This window comes from Bos javanicus, chromosome 7 (genome assembly GCF_032452875.1).
Source record: "Bos javanicus breed banteng chromosome 7, ARS-OSU_banteng_1.0, whole genome shotgun sequence".
NCBI lineage: Eukaryota > Metazoa > Chordata > Mammalia > Artiodactyla > Bovidae > Bos > Bos javanicus.
In genome coordinates, this window is record NC_083874.1 from 97,680,669 (window position 1) to 97,692,897 (window position 12,229).

Sequence of the window (12,229 nt, forward strand, 5' to 3'; positions counted from 1 at the left end):
GGCCACAACTATGTGTCTCTGCACTTTAACCTCAATCACTGAGATCTCAACCTATCCACAGCGAAGAAACTTTCAAATTCAGTTAAACATTTATTTAAAGTAGGCTTCCAAGCAGTCCCCTCATATCACAATGATAGATAATGTATTTGTAATTATAAACAGCTATTTTCTCAGTCATTAAAACGTAAGAACTTAATTCTGCTACAAGAGATATCTAGAGTCTCTCTGAAACCAGTAGGTCTAACCAGTTCATTCACATGGAAAATACAGTCCCTCCTCATGGATGTCTCTTAATACATGTAGTGTTTATTCAGCTAGGCTTTCTTTTATCCTCCTTCCACTCAGGACTAAACTATACAAAAAATTCCGTGTGACAATAAACAAACCTCAGGGTAAAGAACTGAAAGCTAAGATGTCCAACACATTCTCTGTTCTAGGGAACTTGCACTTCTTTATTGGGGGGATCCTGATCCTTGTGAAAACCTTCCTCTCCACCTTACTTAATATACCCCATTTGTTATTCTTTCCTTTTCAAATCACAGCATTTCTGGTCACTGTTAAGATTACAGAAGTTTCAAAACTCCATAAAAACTTCCCACACAGCCCATCTCCTCACTCCAGTAATTTGCCCAATTTCTTTTTCTTTTACCTCACTTGCATGTCTATACAACATCATGAGTCTGCATCTTGATTGTGTATTTAAACTTGGTTACTGGGCTTCCCTGGTGGCTCAGCTGGTAAAGAATCTGCCTGCAATGCAGGAGACCTGGGTTCGATCCCTGGGTTGAGGAAATCCCCTGGAGAAAGGAAAGGCTGCCCATTCAAGTATTCTGGCCTGGAGAATTCCATGGACTGCACAGTCCATGGGGTCACTAAGAGTTGGCCATGACTGAGTGACTTTCACTTCACTTCATTCCATTCTTACTTATAGATCAAAATAATCTTTCTTCAACTTAATTTATAATTTCAAAACTAAATGAAACTAAATGACTCCAGGTTAACAGTTTCATATCTTTGTGTATAAATTTGATATGCTCATACATCTCCTTGGGAATTTAGTTTAATCGAAATTTCTGATTCAGTAGACCTCAGACACACAGGCCAAGTTTTAGGGTGAAGGTATCATTCTGTACAGTACTGGGATGGAGGATAAATGATTCTGTGCATTTGTCAAAACCCACAAAACTATACATCACAGAGTAAATGTAACATATACAAGTTTAAAACAGAAACCCATGTAATTGAGGATGAAATGTAAACTGATAACTCTAACTTTATTACAAATTTATGACATAACCACACTGAAGGGGATGAAAGTGAAGGTTGCTCAGTTGTGTCAGACTCTGCAATCCCATGGACTATACAGTCTACAGAATTCTCCAGGCCAGAATCCTGGAGGGGGTAGCCTTTCTCTTCTCCAGGGGATCTTTCCAACCCAGGGATCGAATCCAGGTCTCCCGCATTGCAGTTGAATTCTTTACCAGCTGAGCCACACGGAAAGCCCACTGAAGGGAATAAACAAGAGCAAAGCTAACTTGAATAAAAAGTTTGGAAAACAGTGCTCTGACTTGAAACCGTAAGGCTATATACAATAGGAACCATACACAAGCTATTGTATTTTGCCTGGTAAATTTGCTTCTTCTGGGGGTATGGCCTAAAAATACTATTCAGTACTTCATTCGTATACTAAGGTTGGAATGTATGCATGGTGGATGGTAGACAGTGGGAGCAAGGTTTTTACTACAGATGGAAGTTACAAAGGTACAAGAAAGGAGGGTTAGGATGAATCCTGTGTCTAGGATCAGAGTTGGAGACAACAGTCCTAATTCATGTTTATCTTACTATGCACACAGATGGACAGATATAGAAGCAACTATAAACACACATGGTTTAACATATATAAACATACATGGATTGGTATAACCTAGCTCTGTCTGCTCTGTCTACTGAGAGGGCCTAGAAGCAGTGACACCTGAGAAGCAACTCAGCACCCAAATCGTGGTTTCTAACATCCTCTTCTCCAACAATAAGGAACCAGGGCTCTTTGGGGAAATGGCTGATTCTAGGACAAAAGAATGGGAGGGTATAAAATGAATACAGAAGACAACTTGAAAGCAATCCCAAAGGGCAAGGCTAAAACAATTTGAGCAGTAAAATACTTACTGGATTATAATTCAAAGTATAAAATATACATGTCCATGGTTATTTAAGTGGATAATGGAATTAATGAGGGAGAAATTACTTCTTTATAGAAGAATTCCATTTAATATTAGGTAGATAGTAGATACTCCCTCCTTGGTAGCTTAGACGGTAAAGAATCTGCCTGCAATGTGGGAGACCTGGGTTCGATCCCTGGGTTGTTGGGAAGATCCCCTGATAAGGGCATGGCAACCCACTGCAGTATTCTTGCCTGGAGAATCCCAGGAACACAGGAGCCTGGTGAGCTACTCCTATTGGGTCGCACAGAGTTAGATGCGACTAAGCACAGCAGATACTCCCTTCCAGGAGGACGCAGAACTTAATTCTCACCCACCCGACCAATTACCACATCCCTTGAGAGTGGGCTACACATAGTGACTTACTTCCAAAGAATATAGAATGGAAAGGGAAAAACAGTAAATTTATAGTGAAGAAACCTGGCAAACACTATCTTGGCCAAGTGATAAAGGTTAATTAACATCATCAGTAACAACAAGTGGATATTATGCTCCCGATATAATGTGATGAGCAGAGCATTTCATCTCCACTGACACTCTCTCTAAAAACTGATAACCCTATTTTAACCTTTAAACCTAATAAAAAAAATCAGGGAAATTCAAATTGCGGAACATTCTACAGGATACCTGGCCAGTAGTTCTCAAGACTGATAGAAAAAATTAAGGAAGGACTTAGAAACTTTCACAGATGAGAGAACATTGGGGAAAGTTAACAACTAAATGCAACATGGTATCCTGGATTTAATCTGGAATAAGAAGGCGGCATTAATTGAAAAACCAATAAAATCCAACTAAAGTCCAGAATTCAGTTAATAGTTGCTGGGTTTTGTTTTGTTTTTAAGACTTTAAAGTGGCTATAAATCTGGTTTCCCCTTCTGGAGAGTGGGAATCACAGTACTGTATACATCACAGGAGTTTTGGAAGGATGAGTTAGGATAAACTCATGTAATGCACTATGTACATACACCATGGCTCAGTCAGAGTAAGAGCTCAATAATTATCAGCTGCCATCATTATTGCTTCTAGAGAAATGAAATGTACCCTGCTTCTTGCTTGCATGGCTTATGACACAGCTATCTGGGGGTTCTGAGAAAATAGGACGCATGTGTAATAACATCAACAATAACAAGTAACAAAGGTGGTAAATGACCCCATGCAAACAGCTTCATATATAATACATACAAACTTAATATAAATACAAATCACCAGGGAATCTTATTAAAAGGAAATTCTGATTCAGTAGGTCTGGGATGGGACCCAAGGTTGAACATTATACTGCATCATTAATCAGTTAGGCTAAACAGGTTTGAGACAGTTACTGCTGCCCGTGTGAGAACCTCTTTTTGGTGTATTTGTCTATAGTAGAAGTCCTTGTTGATGCCATGGTTCTTGACCCATAGACTAGGAACATAGCATACTTATTTCAAAATGATGCACGTTAATGAAAAAGCATATAACTTATAAGGAAATAAAATAACACTTAAAAAAAAAAAAAAAAAAAAAAAACAAGCTCCCAGGTGATGTTAATGCTGCTAGACCAAGAACCACAACTGGAACTACAACATTTTTACTTCTGTAATGTTTTAAACTTTTTCATAAAAAATGTAAAAAAAAGTTTTCTCCAACAATTTTTTATATCGTCACCACAAATACTCATATTTTTCAACAGAGAACTGTACCAACTATAACCCACAGGTCACTAATATCTTAAATAAGCAATGACATAAGCAGCATAAAAAAGGGGCAACTACACGTCAGTATTTGCTCCTACATTATCTCACACCAATGAGAATAAAAGTAACATCACTAAAAATCAAATCACACACAATTCTCTTATCTTTGCCAATTAAAAATTAGTCTAAATACATTAAAGTGATATAGATTAAGCACAACCTTAGAAGTTCTGTCAATTCGGTGAAGAGAGAGAAACACATTACCAAAGCTCCTAACAGTTTGAATTTTCAAAGCCTACGAAATGACCTGAGGTGATCTGAGATTCAGCAGCGTGTGTTAACAACTAATGCAACATGGTACCCTAGATATCCCTCATACCAGACACATGAGGGGAAAAAAACTAGTAGGAAAAGATGGAAAAAAAAAAGTACATACTGAATCAAGCAATAGGGATTAGCAAAAAAAAGAGAGAGAGACGTCAAAGAGTCATACTTTCCTACAATTAATGTTGTTGTTGTTTAGTTGCTAAGTCATGTCCGATTCTTTTGTGACCCCGTGGACTGCAGCCCGGCCAGACTCCTCTGTCCATGCGATTTCCCAGGCAAGAATTCTGGAGTGGGTTGCCATTTCCTCCTCTAGGGGATCTTCCTGACCCAAGAATCGAACCAGTGTCTCCTGCATTGGCAGGTGGATTCTTTACCACCGAGCCACTAGAGAAGCCCAATTAATGACGTCATAGTTAATTTCAAAAATCGGTTTAACGCAAGGATTGCAAACCATTCTGGCTTTGTGATTGCACATTTTCCTGTCTTCCTTAAAATGCTTCTTTGGCACAAACTTTTGAAATTTAAGAATAAACATCCTTTTTTAAAAAACACTGAGATAACTTCAAATTAAGCTTAGGAAACACGATTTTATTGCCTTTAAAAATTATTCAAATTCATTTATAAAAACTTATTTTGATGGCAACAAATCTTTCTGGTACGTGTATACATAAAAGCAATGCTTACAAAAATGGCATCCCATAGAAGTCTTTAATAAGACACTAACAGATAGTTGGTGAGATATGTGGCCTTGTGTTCAAATTAACTTTGACTTGGTGTTCTTTAAATTTAACAGGTCATTTAGACTAACCTGGCTTTTTTCTCAAAGCCTCTAAAAAGTCTTTGAGAGATTCTGAATTTCTAAAACTGAGATTTTCACTTAAAATATTTCCATTGATCATATTTCCTACTGAGGAAACACTTTTAAAAGTTGAGATCCAAAGATTCTTGAAGCATAAAACAGTGACAATATTTTGAATAAGCCAAGGAAATTTAATTGTAACAGAGTTCCTCTAATGTAAAGTGTACACACATATACATTTAAAACGTATTTATAAGTTTATTAAGTCAAACACTGTGAATGGTATAAAAAGGTACACTATATCAAGGTAAAGAATTCTTGGACTTCCCTGGTGGTCCAATGGTTAAGAATCCACCTGCAAATGCAGGGGACGCGGGTTCCATCCCTGGTCACGGAAGATTCCACATGCTGAGGGGCAACTAAACCTGTGCACCAGCTACCGAGCCCACACACCACAGCCACTGAAGCCTGCACGTCCTAGAGCGCATACTCCACAACAAGAGAAGCCAACACAACGGGAAGCCTGCACACAGCATGAAAGAGCAGCCTCCACTCACAACTAGAGAAAGCCTGCACACAGCACCAAAGACCCAGTGCAGCCAAAGATAACAAATAAATACAATTAAAAAAGAAAAGAATTCTTTTAGAACCAGCTCAACATTACATAGCTATAACGTAGTTATAGTTATCAGCTCTGGATCAATTCTAAGTAGTTAAGACCATCATAACACATCACCAAAATTTCCTTCACTCTAATAATTTTTCATGAGCATACTATATAAAGTGATTAAAATAAATCCTCAAATTTACATGAACAACTTTGCATTATTGAAAATCTAATCTGTAGGCAAGCAGAGAAATTCTTCTGAGTATTAAACATTTATCAATCATCCAAAAATCAGCAAAATGTAACTATGTATTTCTGGTCTTTACCCACAAATCTATCTGTGGAGCAAATCATCATTATAGGTAACCTTAAGATAAAAAGTGTCTAAATTTCATTCCAAATAACAAATCCACATAGCTGAAAACTGATGCTTTGAAATCTTTCAATAGTTATCTTCAGAAAGCTTAACTTCAGTTATACAACAAACTTTGCCCTAACTTGAAACTGAGGTACAGGTGCATCCTGACCCACATTTCTTCGTAAATAAGCTTCAAAACTGTCAGTTATAACATAGCCAAACAGACATTCTCCTGTGTATTCTTCTTCCTTTCTGTCAATGGTTACAGAAAGGTTTTCACATGAAAAGAAGCAAACACTTCTGAGTAGAAAGTTAATTATACCAACTAAAAATGCCAAACAACTTCTTGCTTAATTCTACTTCATTTCATAAATTTCAACAAAGGAAAAGAGGAACTCTGAAGCAAAAATACATGTAAAAACTTCTAGCCAATAACAATCAAATTGTATAACATATATTGATTTTAAAAGCAAAAATATTTCTCCCTTCATCATTTTATATTAATATTCATAGTTACGGTAACTTCTGTTTTTTGCAAGAAACTCCCTGCATCTATATAGTTCACTTCATCACTCTTAACTAGGCACAATCTCCCTCCTCTGTACTGCCTTGTTATGAAAACTTTTGGTGTGGGGGCCCTGAGGCTTAGTAACAACAGTAAAGCAAAGCAAAGCAAAGTGACATAGCATAACAGCAGTAAGGAAGAAAATGAAAGGAAAACATAGGCAGGTCTCCCTTCTACTGATAAACACCACGGTAGTTTGTTGCAACAACTAGATAACTTGACAGCCATAATTCTCAGAAGTACATAAAACATATATGGTAGAAATAATGACTCAGAATAAATTAGAGAATATACTTTGCGATTATTTAAAATGAGTATGCACTGCAAAAATTCCTTTAGGTAAATCTGACTTTACAGGGTTTAACTTTTGTCATCTCTACAATATCAAATTTTATTCACTACTCCCCCTTTACTTTACATACAACGGCAAAATACACAGAATTATTGGAAGAGGCAAGGGTTCAGTATGTGTTAAGTATGTGATCTCTCTACATACTCAACTAGAAAATTTACTCTCAAGAGTCTTATTTCCTATTTCACGGGTAGTTAGGCTCCTGTGTTTCCTCTAGATACTTCTACCTATTAACCATTTCATTGTTCACTAATGAATAAGAGAATGTGGACAATGTGACTCTCCTATTCACTTACTACAGTCAATTCACCTGTAGAGATTTGAATCAAAGCTGAAATTCAAAGGTTTTCTACTTTAACCCCTCAACTCTGGTCCTTCCAGTTACACTACATTGTTAAATACTTTGTATATTAAGTAGCAGAATGATACTTCAACATTATTCCATTCGACTCTTATTTTACAGTTCAGAAATCATTCAGAGAACTTAAGTTAGCACAGAGACAGTGTCAACTCAGGGTGTGTTAACTCCTAAGACCAATACTTGTCCTACTAAATAATTCTGCTTTCCATAACTGCTCCATTTTTTCTATGATGTTCCTGTTATTCAAACAATCTGCCTTTCAAACTGATAAAGTACACCCAGCATAACCAGAAAACCTCAAGCCTCAGGTCAAATACATATACCACTGCTTTATTTTCTACCCAACATTTTTCTGAAGCCCTCTTAACTGCCAAGGGTTTCCTGTTCCTTGTCCTTCACATTTCTCCATTACGGTAATTAATGTTTCAGTTATGTACTATTCTATGTTATAAAAAATGTGATGCTAATTTGGAGTGCTCTTTATATCAGGAAATATTTTAAGACCTTTAAATACAGCATCTCACTTAATCGTCAACTTCAAATAAGATAAATAATACTATAATGCCTATTAAGTACAAAACCCAAAGCTTCAGAGAGGGTTAAAAAATCTGCCATAATTCACAAAGCTAATAAGTACAACTGGGTAAATAATCAGGCAGTCTGACCCCAATATCCATATTCTTGATCTCCCTATATGATAAGTCTATATAACTACATGGATTGTATTATAAATATAGCCAGTAACTTAAAATTTGGGTGCTACAGAAGAATTTTAAAGGTTTTTGCATTTCTTACACATTAAAATACCTTAAGGTTGCTTACTCTGATAAATCCTATCTTCTTTGCAAAGACATGGCCCAAATAAGAATTCTTAACTCATTCATATATAACTAAAACTCAAATTTGAAAAACCAATTGGGGGGGGGGGGGCTGCAGCAACACTTTAACAAATATACAGGACAGAAATGTTCAAAACAACCTTTGCAGTGATAGGAATGTCTTCTATTCTGGTCTCTCCATCTCAGTAGCCACTAGCCATGTGTGACTCTTCAGCACTTGAAATGTGTTTAATGCGACTGAGTACTGAATTTTGAAACATTTTGTAATTTTTAAATAGCCACATATGGGTACTGACTATTACACTGGACAGCACACATATAGCAGACAAAATGCCAGAAAAAAATAAGTAAAGAAATTCTTATTCCTTTTATTTGGAAAATGCAGATAACAGCCAAATCAATTTAAATGTCTTCTTTTACTTGCTCTAGTTTCAATTATTAAACCAAATAATATAAACCTTCAAAGAGATTTAAGGATCCCAATTTTTCTACACCTAAATTTTCCTTTGTGTATCTCAATGGAAAAAATAGTTAAAATCTGTATTTTCAACAAAGCATCATTTATTAGAAACTTTTTTACTGTGTGGAAAGTTAAGAGTGAATCTGATCTGAAAACTCTGCCACCTATTAGAAAAGCTAAAAATTACAGTCACATAAGTTTTAAATTGTTGTCATAATAAATACTTGGTAATAACATGCTTACCTTGATTCTCCACTACTGTTTCTAACACTTTCTTCATCACTGTGTCCATTCATTGTAAATATCAAGAAGTTTTAAAATAAAATATAAATCTTCCCAGTTTAAAAGATGAGTATAAATACTGACTCCTCTTTGAATATTAAAAATTCACAGATGAATTTTCTTCAACATTCACAGGTTTCCTAGGACTCTTTTTGACTCACCTAAAAAAAAAAAAAAAAAAAATTCAGTGAGAAGAAAATTGCCTGTAGAGAAAAACACTGAAGAAGTCTATTTAGAATTTATACTAATCTACCTAAACCAATTAGATTAGATGTGGCAAGGAATGGGTAGGGATCTTTTTCTCAAAATACCTAGGCTTCTATTAACTACATTCTTGACTACTTATTAGAATAGAACACACCACTGCTTATTTTTGACAGAAGAAATGAAAACGCTTGTGGAGTGACAGAACTTTCAGACCAACTGCAACTGTGTATGTACAGTATACACCACACATTATGGCCAAATAACTAAAGCAGAGTGGTAGTACCTAACATCTACCTAAGTTCCAAATATAGAAAAACGGAGTCTTAATAGATACTTGGTCAAACAAATAAATGAGGGGCGGGGGGAGGGGGGAGGAAGGTTACTGTTAATCCAGCACTAATTCCTATCACCAAGGGCTTCATACACTAGAGTGAGGAAGTTTTGAAAATGCTCACATAAGAACAGGATAGTAAAAAGTGTATCACATAATCTGTGCCAAAAAAAAAAAAAAAGTACATATCAAAATAAACGTGTTCTTTCACATTTACCGGTAAACTAAATAGCAGAGTTTTGTTTCAATAATACAGTATGTATCCAGTTCGGACGTGCAGAGATTCTACTGGAGGGGGAAAAAAAGGTATAGGATAAACACTGTGTTTTGTTTTTTTTTTTTTTTAAGTAAAAGGGTACGGGGCAGAAATCGCAGACTAAAGAGCCAACATTTCCACCTTTCAAAATACCAGCACAACACTGGAGAGTCACCTACAAGCCAACGACGAATAAACAAAGGAGATCTCTGGCAGGGGAGGGAGAGGAAGAAGCGGGGGGAAGGAGACGTCAGATCCTTCCCCAGCCAGAAAGTACCGACCGAGACGGGCGACTGAGAGCAGAGCTGCCCCTCCGACATGAGCACACAAAACTGACTCCTACGATTATTTCCATTCCGCAAGAAAAAAAAAAAAAAAGAGGGGGAAACAGGCTGCTGCCAACTCGATTACCGCAAACTCTGCATTGAGATCGCGGTTTTTCATTCCCCAGGGACTAGAGTCCCGTCGACTTGGCAGCAAACTGTTAAACCCCCTCCCCCCTTAAAAAAATTATTTCACGCAACACTCGTTCCTCACGTTAAAGATGAAGGCCACCGGGCCAGAGCTTCCCTATTAAAACGATCAGGTCTTAAAAAAAAAAAAAAAAAATCTGGGCACTCTAGCAAACTGCATCTCTTTCCCGAAAGTCTCTCTTCGCTGAGGAAAAACAAAAGTTCACTTTTCCTTCTTTCCTTTTCACCTTTCACGTTTGCCCCCCTCAAAATGGCTTTTCTCTGGTACTTTCTAACTTCCTTTTTCCTCCCCGTCTTCCTTTTTGCGCGGTCGAGTCCTCATGCCGAGACCCTCCACGCTCCGTGAGGCTCCCGGGCGCCCGCGGCCCCCGCCGGCCCTCCACACGGCGCGACGCCGCCGCTTCCCCTCATCCCGTCGCCCTCGCCGCGGCGCCCGTCCTCCGCCCCGGCCTCTTCACGGCCGCTTTCCTCCGGCTAAGTTTTCCAAGCGGGACTCGAGCGGAGCCTGGAAACCTCCCTCCCTGCGCTTTCCGCCGCCGCTCGGCTCCCTTCAGCCTGCGCCGCCCACCCCCCGACCCCGGGGCGCAACCCCAACCCCCCCCCACTCCTCACGCCAGTCCCGGGGTCTCCCCCTTCCCGCCTCAAACTTCCCACACTCCCGGCCCGCGTCCTCCCGGGCGCGCTCGGGCCGGGTCCCCTCCCCCCGCCGGGCCCGCTCCCCACGTGCCGGGAAGGAGCCCCGGGGGTGGCGGCCGGACCCACGCCCCGGCCAGCCGCGCCGCTCATGCCTCGCGGCCCGGCCGGCCCCACGCCGACGGAGGCCGGGGCTCGACCGCCAGCTGCACGTCCGCCCGGCCGGCCGGCCCGGAGGATGCGCGCTCGGTGGCGCCGGCCTGCGCTCGCCGCTCACACGCCCCCTGCGCGCCCGGCCCGCTCCGCCGGCCCTCGCAGGCGCCCCCCGGGCCTGTGCCCACGGTGTCCCGGCCCGCTGGGCCGCCGCCGCCCGGGCACCCCCGCCCCCTCCCTGCCCCGGCCCTCGGCCGGGCCAGCTCCCGTCCCTCCCTCCCTGCCACATCCCGACCCGCCCGCCGCCCCCTTTCTTACCGGCAGGGCGTGCAGGCTTGGCGGGGCGGAAGAAGCCGACTGGAGAGGCGGCCTCCCCGGCGCCCGGGCCCCGCGGTCGGCGTCCTCGGGGCTCCGGGGCGTGTGTGGGTTGTGGAGGGGTGCGGCGGTAAAGCAGCAGTCCGCGAGGAAGGGAGAGGGGGAAGGGGAAGGACGCGGAGGGGAAGGGAAAGCCCCGGCGGCCGGCTCCGACGCGCCGCGATCCCCCTGCAGAGCGGCTCCAACAATCAATTCATTATCGAAGCACCGAACAACTGCGAGGGCCAGCGAAAGCGACAAGTAAGCAGCGACCGTCTTCCCCGCGGCCACGCGCGCGCGCCCACTCCTGCCGCTTATCGGCTCCCGGCCGCCGCCATGACGCCGAGAGAGCGAGCGCAACCGTCTCCGTCGTAGCCGCCGCCGCCTCCGCCACCGAGGTCGCCGTCGCCTCCGCCTCCCCGCGACGTAAGAGACTCTGCTCACTCCCCTTCCCCACCGGGCGCGAGGCGGGCGGGCGGGCGGGCACGCGGGCACGCGCACGCCAAACTCTACCGGCTGGCTGGCGCGTGCGCGCGCGCGGAGGTAGGCGGGGCTGCGTCCTGGAGCCGGGGGTGGGGGTGGAACGGGGTGGGGGGGAGAGGGGGAGGCTTAGGAAGAAGCCGATTGGTTCTGTAACTGGGGCGGAGGGCGCGCGCGTGATGCTGGGAGCGCGCACGCCGGCCGCGCAGAGGCTGCCGGACTCTAGCGACCGCGGTGGGCCGCTGATCCTGGGTTTGGGGCTGCCTATCTCAGCGGTCCCGGAGTTGAAGTCCGGGAAGTGGGAGCTGCAGTCCCGCTACTCGCGGGTATGGACGCTCCTGTCACTCCGGGCGGTTGCGTGAGGACGTCTGGAAACAAGAGGCCGAGAAAGAACTAGGGAAACGTGGTGGGGGTGAGGGGGGGAGGTGGGCAGATGCTGAAGACGGAGCGGGCTTGGCGGAGTCGCGGGGGCTGGGGCAGGCGTGGGGGGTCTGGTCGCCCGG

General features: G+C 42.5%; 1 protein-coding gene across 4 annotated transcripts in view; it reads right to left on the bottom strand.

Moving 5' to 3' along the window:
- The window catches only part of CHD1 (chromodomain helicase DNA binding protein 1), a 70,766-nt gene extending 61,766 nt beyond the window's left edge, over window positions 1-9,000 (bottom strand). For all 4 annotated transcript variants that reach the window (XM_061424466.1, XM_061424465.1, XM_061424464.1 and 1 more), the window contains exon 1: window positions 8,801-9,000. Coding sequence is in view for 3 of the 4 variants with exons in the window: in XM_061424465.1 (XP_061280449.1) it covers window positions 8,801-8,853 (53 nt within the window). In the remaining variant the exon portion in view is untranslated. The remainder of the gene's footprint in view (window positions 1-8,800) is intronic.
- Window positions 9,001-12,229: the final 3,229 nt, after the last annotated feature.